This window comes from Mustela nigripes, chromosome 2, assembly GCF_022355385.1.
Source record: "Mustela nigripes isolate SB6536 chromosome 2, MUSNIG.SB6536, whole genome shotgun sequence".
NCBI lineage: Eukaryota > Metazoa > Chordata > Mammalia > Carnivora > Mustelidae > Mustela > Mustela nigripes.
The window spans coordinates 101901410-101916939 of NC_081558.1; the positions used below are offsets into that span (position 1 = coordinate 101901410).

Consider the following 15530-nt stretch of genomic DNA (forward strand, 5'->3'; position numbering starts at 1 on the left):
ACCTAAGGGGATCCCTTATAAAAGGACAAGAAAGATAAAAAGCTATATTCTTTGAAAGAACAGAACTGTACAAAAATATAAAATACTACCATCTCCCAAAGTTAACAGAAACAGACTCTTAAACACATACTTCACAGATATTTAAACATTTCTCAAGGGCATGAATAAAATCCCTTTATCTAAATTATTACAAATAACTGAAACTGGATCCAAGTCAAATATTACAGATCAATTATTGAGAAAAAGAAAGATAAATGAGAGGCTAAAGACTATAAGCAGACATAAATCTTACCTGTTCGTGGATCCAGGATGGAAACATAGGGGAAATCCCCCAGCTTATAAAACTGTATGTATCTCTGACCTTCCTCACTGTCATGATAAACCTGTTAAATCATTGGTATTAAAAAAGGTCAGTTTCTAAAAATTACGTGTCAACTATATCCTTGTTATATACTAACAGCAATTAATTATCCAAATACACCTTTGGTATGTGTTAGAATCTTACTACATTAAATAGAAAATGAAAGTGATCTGGTGTGAATCCCTCAACTTCCTGCCCTCAATCCCTCTGGAAACTTATAGAAACATTAATCTGTTCTTCCTCCCTTCCCAGTTTATTGCTCTTCTTGTTTATCTGTCTACCTATGTCATTCCTCTCAACTGTATGCACCTTAATAAATCACAATATATTGGGGCGCCTGGGTGGCTCAGTGGGTTAAAGCCTCTGCCTTCAGCTCAGGTCATGATCTCAGGGTCCTGGGACTGAGCCCCACATGGGGCTCTCTGCTCAGCAGGGAGCCTGCTTCCCCTCCACACCTCCACCTGTCTCTCTGCATACTTGTGATCTCTGTCTGTCAAATAAATAAATTAAATAAAATCTTTTAAAAAAGAAATCACAATATATTAAGATTATATGCTTGAGTTCCTAGCATAACGCTAAACAAAGAGACAACCAATTAACAGATGCTGAATAAAAGGTTACCATTCAGAAAAATCATACTGAATTTAGGGGCCTACAACACATGAAAAGGCAAATTAACAACAATAGCATAACTTGCATTGGTTAAAGAATTATGTTCATTCAGAAGTCTTTGATTTTCAGTTAACTTTTCATAAAATAAAAAATCAGGGACAAGGTCATCTAACTTTAGCCTGATGATTCATATAAAAAGCAAATATAACCAGGAAGACCCTAAGTGACAAGTCTAAGGATATTGGGAGAATTAAACTCAAGCTAAAATCCAGACCTTAGTCAATGTTTTTCCATTACTCCAAGAACTTCTCCATCTGCACTGTCAATTACAGTAGCCCCTAGAACATGCCGTACTGAAGTACCTGAAATGTGGCTAGTTTGATACTGCTAAGTTTAAAAATACACAACAAATCTTAAAGACTTAAACACCAACAAACAAAAACCTTCAATATTTTAATATTAATTTTGTATGACAAACATTGAATCTTAAAAATATATTAAAAGTAATTCCACTTATTTCTTTTGCCTTTTTTAAATGTGGCTACTAGAAAACTTTAAACTACTTATGTGGCTGTTATATTTCTCCTGAACAGTATAGTTGTACATTTGTTCAAAATATATAAACTCGGGGAGCCTGGGTGGTTCGGTGGGTTAAAACCTCTGCCTTCGGCTCAGGTCATGATCCCAGGGTACTCGGATCGGGCCCCACATCGGGCTCTCTGCTCAGCAGGGAGCCTGCTTCCCCTTCTCTCTCTGTGCCTGCCTCTCTGCCTACTTGTGATCTGTCAAATAAATAAATAAAATCTTTAAAAATATATATACATATATAAACTCTTCTGAGATATGAGTATTATATGGTTTACATGGCATGGTTCTTTTTTTCCTCCTTTCCTTAGGAGTTCTTCATTGCTGCCCTTATTTTCACTTGCCCTTACTATTTCAGCCATTATAGGTGGTTTTAATTTTTCATGTCACAATTTAACTGTTATTAATTTTTTCCCCATTTTATAACCTAATGCTTCTTCCCCAACATCCACACTATAAAAGTAAAATACCACAAAAGTTTTGATTAACTCTCCTCACCTGCCAGAAAATGAAATGTTCCCGGATAATATTCTTCACAGCTTCATTGCTCCATACATCACGATTGAGGCACTGGCATGCAAAGTCTTGTACATTTTGAATGTTTATCATTAGCCACTTATTTTGCATCTGGCCACACTCTTTGGCCTGTAATAATAAAGTAACATAACACTTGTTAGGAAGACTTTCTACTTGGTAACTGATATGTTTCAGAATTCAGAAGTTGTCTTCATAAATATTTTTTTCCTCAGTACAACATCTAGAGTTTTCAGTATCTATACGGTATTTACGTTAATTTGCATATATGTATATAATTATACTATCTCCATTTTCAAGCGTTCTTCAAATTTAAATTAACGCTTTTCATTTCTACACTGTTATGTATTTAATGACTAGATTTCTACAGTACATTTAAACATCTTTACCTAAAAAAGATTCCACAAACAAGGTAGACAAGTCACCTAAGTATATTGTATTATCTCTTCTGATCCCTATCCACAAATATTTCTCCTTTTAAACAGATGTAAGCAGTAGGTATTACTTTGTTGTTTTCTTTTCAATCCTTCCATACATGTGTATACGTAACTTCAAAATGTGTTTCCCATACACAGTTTCAAATAACATTTTCATCCTAACTATCAGCCATGTGCTATCTTACAGAATCACCCTAAACACTTCATTAGAGCTGCCGAGGGTGTCTTCTCTTAAAGTTGTTATTCCTAAAGATGGATTTCAAAACGTGAGATCACAGCATCACAGAATATTTCAGTATGATCTCCAAGGCTCCCTACTGTATGGTACAAATATCAATCATGAATGCTTACTTTTTGCTTCACAGTTCCTCATTACTACAAAGACCTATAAAATACTGCCAAATAGGAAAAGAATAGCAGGAAGGCAAATAGACAAATGTACCTCAAACCTCTGCATAAGATCCAAAATGAAAGGTACAGTTTTGAATAATTCTGTCCTAGAATAATATTCTTTTCCTATCAGTTTGACATGAGAAAATCTTAAGGATCAATTCACTCAGATTAATCACTGAAGAACATAAACATTTCCGAAGTATTATAAGATGTAAAGCCAGGAATATCTTCTGTTTTAAGGCTTACACAATCTTGCAGATACTGTTAACTTGTTTTTTTGTATGAATCCCCCCAAAACAATTTTCTAATATTCGCTGATCCCACGAGTGAAAACCCAAGTTCTAAAAAGAAGTATCCATGTACTGAGCCAAGAAGCTGTATTTAACTGGTTGAAGCCTTATTTTAAATTATAGTACAATAAGAATTTTATTATACAAATATAATAACTCCTTGTTCCTAGAAGTAATAATGCTCCACTTACTTCCATACCTATAGCATTCACATAGATTTAATAAATGGGTGGTTAAGTAAGTATACTGTCTTAACTGAAGAAAAGTATTTGAGGGATGTGTGGGTGGTTCAGTGGGTTAAGCATCCAACTCTTAATTTTTGCCTCAGGTCATGATCTCAGGGCTATGAGACTGAGCCCCGCACTGGGCTCCACGCTGAATGTGGAGCCTGCTTAAGATTCTCTGTCGCTCTACCCCCATGTGCTCTCTCTCCCTCTCTAAAAAGAAAAGGAAAGAAAAGAAAAGCATCTAAGAATAAAGGAAAAAATTAACACATTCTAGAGAGACAGACTGGAGAGTATATACCCCTATAACAAGATAAATTTACATCTGCTTCAAATACAACATTGACAAGGAAAAAAAATGTACAATCAAAAATAATAAAAGTTCAGAGTTTAGGGGCATCTGAGGACACTCAGTTGGCTAAGTGGCTGACTTTTTTGCGGCTGACTCTTGATTTTGGCTCAGGTCATGATTTCAGGGTCATGAGGTGGAGCTCCCCGTCCCAACTCTAGGAAAAGACACCTTCGGAGCTCACCTGTAAAACTGTGGCTCAAATACATCTAAGATAGTGCCCAAACCTATGAGCATGCCCTCCATGCTCAGCAGGGAGTCTGCTTTTCTCTCTCCCTCCACTTTGCCCCTCCCTACTCTCTCTAAAATAAATAAATATTTTAAAAAATAAAGTCCAGAGTTCAAAAATGATAAAGTCACTTGTTTTCTGTGTTTAAAAAATCTATTTACTTGCATTCATGCCTTCATTCATCAGATTCATTCATTCAACAGTTACTTACTGAGAACCTGCCATGTTTCAGGTACAGTTATAGATGCTGGCTTACAGCAATTACCAAAACACAAAAATCCCTGCCTTCATGAAGCTCACATTGGGGGACAAAACCTCTTAACAGCAAAAACACCTGAAGATCTGGGAAACCTGGGTGACTCAATCAGTTAACTGTCTGCCTTCGGCTCAGTTCACGATCCCAAGGTTCTGGGATCAAGTTCCACATTGTCGGGGGTAGGGAGGTGGTCCTTGCTCAGTGGGGAGCCTGCTTCTCCCTCTGCCTGCCACTCTCTTGCTTTCTCACTTCCTCTCTTTCTGACAAATAAATAAATAAAATCTTTAAAAAAAACCCAACAAAACCCAGAAACAAAAAAACCTATTAAGATCTATTAAGAAGGAAGGAGCCGAAGAAAATACAAATGTCATGCATAGCAACAATGTCTGGACAAAAGGTAAAAATCTTAACGCAATCTCACTAAGTAGACAAATTGTATGAGTCAAGTACTCGAGGTGAGAGTGAACCATGTGACAATGATGAATCTTCCCTCTTGCAATCTATTTGGCTGTTCTGAGTCAACAGTCAAAAGCCATTACAGGAAGACCCAAGGGCAAGTGTGGCTATACCAAACAGAGAGGTATGTGATGGGATTTATCATGACAAGGGGAACAGTAAAGACTAACCTCTCTCTCAGTTCCAGACAGATCAGGAAAGTATGAAAAATAAGGATATAGAAGAAAAAATAATTTGTTCCAATAATAAAGATGTATCTACAAAGCTAAAAAGGAAATATTAAAATATGCCAGTACTTTCTTATGGAAATGTTAATTAGTTTTATCCTCATTTATAGCAAGTACTTTTGAGATTACTAAATAAAGTACTCTTAGTGATTATGACTAGGTGCATGTGTAACTGAATGACAATTTTAACAAATAAATACACATCTCCTATTAAAATAAGGAATATCAAGGAAATTGTTCTGATTCTTTCTGTACAATATACTCCAGATTATGCTGTTCAATAATTTAACAAAGATTTAACAAGGGCCAATTATGTGCCAGAAACTCTTACAGGCACTATGGAATAGTAAATAAAACAAAGTCCCTGTGTTCACAGAACTTAAGGGTTAAGTAGAAAAATAAGAAAACCTAAGGGGCGCCTGGGTGGCTCAGTCGTTCATAATCCAACTCTTGATCACAGGCTTGTGTGTTCAAGCCCTGCAATGGACTCCATGCTGGCTATGGAGCCTATTTGAGGAAAAAAAAAAAAGGAAAAAAGGAAAAGCCAAAGAAAAAGAAAAGAAAACCTAAGAAATATTCCATTGCTCAGGTCAGATCATTCATCTGAAGTGCTTTGCTCACTCACCTCTAGCTACATTGGTTTTCTTGGCTGTATCCAAACTAGTACCAGTTGCTTTACACTTAACTCTTTTGTCTACTCTTCCCCTGGACCTTCCTATAATTCACACTCCCTCACTCCATTCAGGTTTCTATCAAATCTCATCCTTTCATAAATTTCCCTCATTTTCCTATCTAAAATAGTTCTGGGGGAACCTGGATGTCTCAGTTGGTTAAGCATCTGCCTTCGGCTCAGGTCATGATATTGAGTCCCAGGTTGGAGCCCTACATCAGGCTCCCTGCTGGGTGGAGAGTTGCTTCTCCCTCTGACTCTCCCCACCTTGTGTGTGTGCTCTTTCAAATAAATAAAAATCTTTAAAAGTAAAATAAAATAGTTCTGTCCCCTCAGAGTTATAAACTTTTATGAAATTAATGAAATCAACCTTGCTTTCAATTTACCAGTAAAAACACTTAAACTTAATGGCCCTAAACAAAAAATAGCCCTCTCTCTCTTTCCTTCACTCTATTTTATTCTTTCTCCCAGCAACTACTATAACCTGAAATTCCTCCTCCTCTCTTTCTCTCTCCCCCCTCACTCTCTCTCTCTGTATATACATATCAAAAATAGTTACTGAGTAAACAAGTGAATTAATCAGTCTCTCATTTGGTTACCTCTAATTACACTAAGAAAGTCCAGTTTCTAAACCTGTAAAACTGTGGCTCAAATACATCTAAGATAGTGCCCAAACCTATGGACACTGCCTGAGCAGCCAGTGTTCCTCTGATTTTTAACATTCACCTTCCTAATCTTCAGTGAGTTAATTTTGCATATTACCTCCCCAATTTTTATAAAACTAATATATATCATTAGTCATAATTAAATGTCTACCTTTGTGGGACTGTTTACTTACAGATTTATAAACAAAGGTTAGTATTATCAGTGAATAAATGGACTGCTGTGAATAATACAGGTCATGAAATACAAAGAAAAAAGGTGATACAACTTAACAAAGTGAATCAAATGTCAGATAATATCAAAAAAGATTAACATTTCCCTCAAAGAACAAGCAACAAAGTAACTGCTTTTATGAATCCAAAGTGATCAAATTAAACTAAGTTCATAGTTATTTCATTAAGCCCTAGAGCAACTCAGAAGCTACTAAAAAATGGAAAACATGGCAAAACAAACTCAGATCCTTTTTGTCTTTTATATTGCTGCTATTCTCTCTTAAGGCTGAACACCAGAACAGAAGAAAGGATAGGCAGCTGCCATATTTAGAGCACTAGGCCAAGAAGAAAACATCTTTGAGTTGACTAATGAATCATCAAAGACTCTCAACTCTAGTCTTACTTACATGACAAAAAGAAATGCTTGGGGCTTCAGGGCAGCTCAGTTGGTTAAGTGTCTGCCTTTGACTTGGGTCATGGTCTGGGGTTCTAGGGTTGAGCCCCAGATCGTGCTCCAAGCTCAGTGAAGGGCCTCCTTCTCCCTGTCCCTGCCCCCTACCCCCCAATGCTTGTGCTGTCTCTCCCCTCAAATAGGTGAATAAAATCTGGAAGGAAGGCAGGCAGGCAGGCAGGCTTAGACAAATCATTATCATTTGGATTTTCTGTTACAAGCAGCCAAACACTTTCAGGTTTTACAATTCAGAAAATTAAAACTGAAGTACAGGTTTAGTTAAATTTTTAATCCTCAGTATTTCATTTAGGCTACTCTAAGAGTATGTCAAAGTACAAAATCATTTAAAAAACAATCATGACTGGGGCGCCTGGCTGGCTCAGTGGGTTAAAACCTGTCTTCAGCTCAGGTCATGATCCCGGCGTCCTGGGATCGAGCCCTGCATCGGGCTCTCTGCTCGGTGGGGAGCCTGCTTCCTCCTCTCTCTCTGCCTGCCTCTCTGCCTACTTGTGATCTCCGTCAAATAAATAAATAAAATCTTAAAAAAAAAATCGTAATTCACTTCCAAATATGCAGCTACAAACACCATTTTTGTCAGTGTTATTTGGCCTGCTTTATGCTAACAGAAAAGTCGTACCTGAAATGTAAGTGATTTACACCTATAGAAATGCTATTCTGACTCAAAAGAGCATTAACATGCTAGTTAAAACACAAAAGCAACTGTCTAAACACAGCAACAGAATATTGAAAATTCTAAGCAAACTCATTCATTTAACATAAAATACCAGAAACTGGGGGCACCTGGGTGGATCAGTCAGTTAAGCATCTGCTTTTGGCTGAGGGTGTGTGTGGGGGGTGTCCCTGGCTCAGCAGGGAATCTTCTTTTCCCTCTCCCTCTGCTCCTCCCCCCTAGCTCCTGCTTTCTTCCTCTTACTTTAATAAATAAATAAAATCTAAAAACAACAACAACAACAAAAACCAGAAATTGGGTCTCAAGGATTACCAAAATAAAAAGAAACATATTACCCCTGCCCTCATTAAGCTTATAATTTAGCAGAAAATCACATAAACCTGTTCTGTAAAGTTTTTCTTGGGCTTTAGCCAAATTAAAACCAGAAAACTGAAGGAGAATATCTTCTGCTACTACACAGATATTCTTTTAAAATACAATAGGATCCCTTGGGGCGCCTGGGTGGTTTGGTTAGTTAAGCCTCTGCCTTTGGCTCAGGTCATGATCTCAGGGTCCTGGGCTCTCTGCTCAGCAGGGAGCCTGCTTCCCCCCCCTCTCTCTGCCGGCCCCTCTACCTACTTGTGATCTCTGTCTGTCAAATAAATAGATAAAATCTTTGGGGCACCTGGGTGGCTCAGTGGGTTAAAGCATCTGAGGCCTTCGACTCGGGTCATGATCTCAGTGTCCTGGAATTGAGTCCCGAGTCGGGCTCTCTGCTTCATGGAAAGCCTGCTTCCTCCTCTCTCTCTCTGCCTGCCTCTCTGCCTACTTGTGATCTCTTTCTGTCAAATAAATAAATAAAATCTTAAAATAAATAAATAAACAGATAGATAAAAATCTTTAGAAAAATAAAATAAAATAGGATCCCCATAGAAATATTGGCAAAAAATACCTACAATTCACAAATGGCCAATAAACACAGGCACACTATTCTCAGTAGTGATCAAAGAAACACAAACTAAAAAAAGATTAAAACAAAACAAAAAACTACCAAATGGCAAAAACTCTTAAGTGATACCACACAAGCATAATAAACGGATTTTATGAAACAATCTCAAGTACTGCTGGTAGAAATATAAATCAGTGCAATCTTTTAGGTATTTCATATTTATGTCATACGTATTAAGATGCCAATTCTCTGTATTCTGAAAAATTGTTCCTAGAAAGAAAAAAATGGCACTGAAAATGCAAAAGGATTCATAACTAAGGCTTACAATTTCCAAAAACTTACTGTTTCAAAGCTCCCTTTATGCATCAAGTCAATGGGTGGCCGGAAGAGATCTGCAAGGGTAGTTAGTTTCTTATCAATTGCTCCTCCGTTTCTTAATTCCTGTTCTTGCCGAACTGCAACACAAGAGGATAGAAAAGATATAGTTAGTCAGAAAATAAAAGCGTGAATCTCAAAATATAAAAACATGCATCAACTGCAAGAACTACTGAACAACATGCCTGACCTCATGCAAATGTAAACAGCTAATGCTGATTGTGAAACACATACAAAGCAAGGTGGGGAAACTCTTAAGACTTCCTGGTGTTCAAATTCAAATGTAGGTACAAAAGCTTTACAGTAGAGTCAACTAATCAAAATATTTCCTTCTCATATTGCAAGCAAACTTGAGCACAGGAGAAAATTTTCATCTCCATTTATCCAGTTCTGAAAGTGAGCCTAATTTATCTGTTGTTTTGAGCTACATTCCCAATCTTTAAAGATTCTGGTAGTGAGAGAGAAAGACCACCTCTTGTCACCTTCTCCTGGAAGGGTACATTCTTCCCTGGATAACATGAATCAGTCTGGGTTCCCCTTCAACTCTCTTCAAAGTTTTAAGACCTATCTGTCTGCAATGAGCTCATTATAAATCAACTACAAAATCAAGCATGGTCCAATGGTTTTTCATATTCTCTAAACAAATCTTTTCTTTTAAGATTCCACAGCTAAATCACCACTGAATCCTCTAAAAGTATGTGGCCAAGAATGTCATTCTAACTTACTTCACAGAAAATTATAAACCTATTCCAAACAACTGTAGCCAAAATGTTAAAGAATGGCTGCTTTGGGTAGTGTGGCTTTTTCCTCTTCTGTTTTTCAATCCCCTATAATAAGCATTTTCATTGTGGTCATTCCTTTAACTGACAGATTTCAGGATTTTCTTTTTTCTACCAATTAGTCATGCATTGTTCTGCAGTACAGTTGACATACAGTATTTTTTTAGTTTCGGGTATAAAACATAGTGATTCGATAATTATATATATTACAAAATGCTCACCACTGTTAAACATAGTTACCCTTTATCACCACACAAGTTAGTACAGTATTAACTGACTATATTCCCAATGTTGTAGTTTTCATCACTGTGACTTATCTTATAATGGGAAGTTTATACCTCTTAATCCCCTTCATCTATTCTGCTTATCCTCCCAGTCCTCGCTGGCAACAACCAATTTATTCTATTTTTCACTTGTTTGTTTTGTTCTTTAGATACCACATATATGTGTAAGCATATGGTATTTTTCTTTGTCTGACTTATTTCATTTAGCATAATACCCTCAAGGTCCACAATGTTGCTATGAATGGTGAGGTTTCATTCTTTTCTGTGACTTAGTAATATTCCACCATGTAAATACCACATCTTCTCTATGCATTCATCTATTGATGGGACACTTACATTGCTTCCATAACCTGGCTACAGAAAATGTTGCAATAAACAAAGGGATGCCTATTTGTTTTCTTAGGATAAATACCCAGAATTATAATTACTAGGTCATATGGTATTGCTAGCTTTAATTTTGGTGGGAACCTCCATTTATTTTTTAATTTCAATTTTTAAAAAGATTTTTATTTATTTATTTGACAGACAGAGATTACAAGTAGGCAGAGAGGCAATCAGAGAGAGGAGGAAGCAGGCTCCCTGCTGAGCAGAGAGCCCGATGTGGGACTCCATCCCAGGACCTTGGGATCATGACCTGAGCCGAAGGCAGAGGCTTTAACCCACTGAGCCACCCAGGCGCCCAGGAACCTCCATATTGTTTTACATAGTGGCTGCACCAATTTGCAATCCCATCAACAGTTCACAAGAGTTCCCCATTCTCTATTATCTTTGCCAATACTTATTTCTTGTCTATTTCATACTAGCCATTCTGACTCATGTGAGGTAAGATGTCAGGATCTTGAGGGAAACCATCTTTTTCTTTTATTATAGTCAGCATTTAAGTGCTCATTCAAAAGTTAATTTACTTCGTAAATTACCAGATTTCTTACATTTCTGCATCAATCTTATTATTTTTCTATCACCAGTTAGGTTAGCATTTGGAACAATTTAGCTCAAGGGGAAGTTAGTAACAATCACAGACTGAATTCATAATTTCCTTTTAAAATAAGGTGACGGGGGTGCCTGGGTGGCTCAGTATGTTAGGGCCTCTGCCTTTGGCCCAGGTTCCCGGGATCGAGCCCCGAATCGGGCTCTCTGCTCGGTGGGGAGTGTTTCCCCCTCTCTCTCCGCCTGCCTCTCTGCCTACTTGTGATCTCTCTCTGTCAAATGGATGAATAAAATCTTATAAATAAATAAATAAATAAAGTAAGTAAGTGACTCCTCAAAGTAATTACGCCTGATATTAATCATCTTTTTCTTTTTAGGAAAAACTATATAGAACAAACCATGATCCTGACCTGTAGGAGAGTATATGGGTGCTTCTCCGTCTTGTGGTTTTCTATGTGGGAGAAAAAGCAGGGAGAAGAAAGAAAATAGAGAGATAATAAACTGGTAAAAGATACCTACTAGTTTCAGTTTGAAAATCTCGGAAGCCATCAAATATTGAACGTGCAGGCCGTCGTCTTTTAGGAGCTTTAGGAGGAAAAAAACCAGAAATGATACAAAAATTTATACCTAAATTTGGAACAATTATAAAATCTTCCTTATCTATATGTATTTGTTTGAAAACACTCATAGATTATAAAGGTGTCCTCCTTCAAAAAATATTTTAAAACTTTCAAGTCATTCATGTAAAATTAACTCAATCATCTTTAGCCCTACCATTCTGTTTTACAAATAAGAAAATTAAGACCCAGTTAAGAGACTTAACCAAACTTGTGTAAAAGACAGAACAAAAAAGATTTTGAGAATGACTCTCCATGGTGACAAAGCTAAATACACGCTGTAAACATCTAATTCAAGTTAGCCTAAGGGGTTTCTGACTATCCTGTGGTGTAACACTTGAGTGAGTTCCTTTCTTCTAAACCATATCTAAGAACAACTTATTAGTTAACGGATACACATGTAGAATTATAAACACCAAAAACATTTTTAATTTTGGAAGAAAATTTTTTTCCCACAATTACACAATGGGTTAGTTGAAAGAAAAATAAACAGAACCAAAATCTTCTGATACCTGATATAGTATCTATTACCCAATCCTTAAGTATTTTATAAAGTCTAAAAAAAATCATTAAAATGTTATCTTCCTATATGTATATGTTCAGATCATTTATATACATTATAATAAACAAGGACATTTAACAACTCCTTCAATATGGGTAAGAGTTATTAAATTGGCTTATGGCCGGGCGCCTGGGTGGCTCAGTGGGTTGAGCCTCTGCCTTTGGCTCAGGTCATGGTCTTGGAGTTCTGGGATCAAGCCCCATGGGGGGCTCTTTGCACAGCAGAGAGGCTGCTTCCCTCTCTCTCTCTGCCTGCCTGCCTACTTGTGATCTCTGTCTGTCAAATAAATTAATCAACTCTTTAAATAAATAAATAGGCTAATGGCATGCCTGGCCAGCATGTAAACAGAGCAATGCTTCATATTAATAAATGATGAATAGTGGTAAGAGTAAATAGATAAAGTCCCCCATCCCATGTCAAAGCATCTTTCCCAAAAGTCTGTGCATGCCATTATATAATTTTATATCCAAGAATTAAGTCAAAAAACAAAACAAAATGCAGTACTAAACATTAAAAATCTCATTTAAAAAAAATATTTTACTTACTTATTTGAGAGAGAGAGCGCACGCGTGCGCGCAAGCGTGAGCAGGGGGAGGGGCAGAGGGAGAGGGAGAAGTAGGCTCCCAGCTGAGCAGGGAGCCTGATGTGAGTGAGGCTTGATCCCAGAACCTAGAACCCTGGGATCATGCTTAACTGACTGAACCACCCAGGTGCCCCTAAAAAATGTCATTTTTGAAGTACTATCTGTATATAACTTATGTAAACTTTTGTATTTTTTTAAAGATTTTATTTATTTATTTGACAGAGAGGGAGAGCACAAGCAGGGGGAGTGTCAGGCAGAGAAAGACAGAAGCAGGCTCCCCGCTAAGCAAGGAGGCCAAAGCAGGGCTTGATCCCAGGGCCCCACACATTTGTGAATTTATATTAAAGAACCACAAAATTGTCTCAAGGAAAAGAGATCTGATTTAAAAAAGGAAAGGGGTGTCTGGGTAACTTAGGCAGTGAGCGTCTGCCTTAGGCTGAGGTCGTGATTCCAGGGTCCTGGGACTAAGGCCTGCATTGAGCCTGCTTCTCCCTTTCCCACTCCCCCTGCTTCTCCCTCTCTTGCTCCCCCTGCTTCTGTTCCCTCTCTTGTTGTCTCTCTTTCTCTGTCAAATAAATAAATAAAATCTGGCATGCCTGGGTGGCTCAGTGGGTTAAGCTTCTGCCTTTGGCTCAGGTCTGAGGGTCCTGGGATCAAGCCCCATGTTGGGCTCTCTGCTCATGGGGAGCCTGCTTCTCCCTCTCTGCCTGCCTCTCTGCCTACTTGTGATTTCTCTCTCTCTCTGTGTCAAATAAATGAATAAATGAATTTTTAAAAAATAAAATCTAAAAAAAAAGGAAAAAGAAACTTCCATGTTTTAGTTCTGTATTGAATTTTATGTTGAAATTATTAAACTGAAAATTTTAAAATTTAAATATTACATTACTTTCTCCTCCTTCTTTCACTGCTTTCCTTTATAAAGCAGCAGCAAGGAATGTTATTCTTTCCAATCTTCTAAATTTTAATCAAGAGTTCCTACTTCAAATGTATATGTTTCTAGCAGGAATAACATGGCCTCTCAAAGAATACTTTCTTAAAACTCTTTAGCAAATACTTTCTAACCGTAACAATTAGGAAAGTAAGGATATCTGAGGATAAGGGTATAGAATGGCTGCCTAAACAGAGCATATGATTATTGCAGAGGTAGTACATACAAAATAATTTTCTTCTATTTTGAAACTGCCAAAGTCAGGCCACTCAATATTTCACAACTACCCACCTTTTTCCCACTTTAGCCCTTCTATATCAGTCACCTAATCTCCCGGGGGAGTTTCCTACTTCCTCTTTTGCGACCCTTGGACACAACCCCTTTTATTTCTTGGGCTCATAACCTCCTCCCATTTGTTTCCTCCTAGTTTATGCTAAGTCTATCCAAGAACCTATCCGCAGGCCATATACAACGCCTCTAGTCCTAAAACCATTATTATAGGCATACCTCAGAGATAATGTAGGTTTGGTTCCAGACTACCCCAACAAAGCAAATATCGCATTAAGATGAGTCAAATGAGTTTCCCAGTGCATATGAAAGTTACATTTACACTAAAGTTGACCACCGAATAATATAGATTTGAACTGCACAGGTCTACTGATATGTGGGTATTTTCGATAAATACAGTATGGTACTATAAATGTGTTTTCCTTACGATGTTTTAATAACTTTTTTCCAACTTACTTTATTGTTAATACAGTATATAGTACATATAATATAGAAAATATGTGTTCATCAACTACATTATTGGTTAAGACTTCCAGTCAACTGCAGACTATTAGTTAAGTTTTGGAGTGGGCAAAGGAGGTGAGGTGGGGGGAGTCAAAAGTTTTATGAAGATTTCAACTATCTGGGGTTCAGCTCCCTTAACCCCTGAGTTGTTCCAGGAACAATGGTATACTGTAGTCCATTATATGTGCAATATTGCTAAAAAATGCTAACCATCACTGGAGCTTTCAGCAAGTTGCAATCTTTTTGCTGGTGCAGGGCCTTGCCTCTATGTTGATGGCTGCTAGACTGATCATGGTGTTAGTTGCTGATGCTGCGTGGCTGTGGCAACTTCCTAAGATAATGAGGTTTGCTGCATTAATGGACTCTTCTTTTCACAAATGATTTCTCTGTAGTATACAATGTCATTTGATAGCATTTTACCCACTTACTTTCAAAATTGGAGAACCAAGCAGCACCTGGGCTTGCTCAGTCGGTGAAGCATGTGACTCTTGATCTTGGGGTCGTGAGCCTCACACTGGGTGCAGAGATTATTTAATAAATAAATAAATAAATATATATACATATATTTTTTTTAATTGGAGTCAATCCTCTCAAACCTTGTTGGTGCTTTATCAACTAAGTTCATGTAATATTGTAAATCCTTTGTTGTCATTTCAACAATCTTCACAGCACCTTCATCAGTAGATTCCATCTCAAGAAACTATTTTCTTTGCTCATCCACAGGATGCAACTCCTTCACTAACATTTTATCTAGAGATTACAGCAACTCAGTGACATCTTCAGGCTCTACATCTAGTTCTAGTTCTCTTGTTATTTCTACCCATATTTGTACTCACTTCTCCAATGAAGTCTTGAACCCTCAAAGTCATACATGAGGGCTGGAATCAACTTCTTCCAAACTCCTGCTAATGATGTTATTTTGACCTCTTCCCATGAATCGTGAATTGTTCTTAATGGCATCTAGAATGGTGAATCCTTTCTATGAGGTTTTCAATTTACACTGCCCAGATCCGTCAAAAGAATCACAATATATGGCAGTTACTGCTTTATAAGATGTATTTCTTTAATAATAAGACTTGAAAATAAAAATTTCTCCTTAATCTACAGGCTACAGA

The 15530-nt window shown here is 37.3% G+C and overlaps 1 protein-coding gene across 2 annotated transcripts in view; it reads right to left on the bottom strand.

Moving 5' to 3' along the window:
- UBXN7 (UBX domain protein 7) overlaps window positions 1–15530 on the bottom strand; it is a 55261-nt gene that overhangs the window by 13453 nt on the left and 26278 nt on the right. For both annotated transcript variants that reach the window (XM_059391186.1, XM_059391187.1), the window contains 4 exons: window positions 11453–11518; window positions 8911–9023; window positions 2057–2203; window positions 293–383 (listed from right to left, as the gene is read on the bottom strand). In XM_059391186.1, coding sequence (XP_059247169.1) covers window positions 293–383; window positions 2057–2203; window positions 8911–9023; window positions 11453–11518 — 417 coding nt within the window. The remainder of the gene's footprint in view (window positions 1–292; window positions 384–2056; window positions 2204–8910; window positions 9024–11452; window positions 11519–15530) is intronic.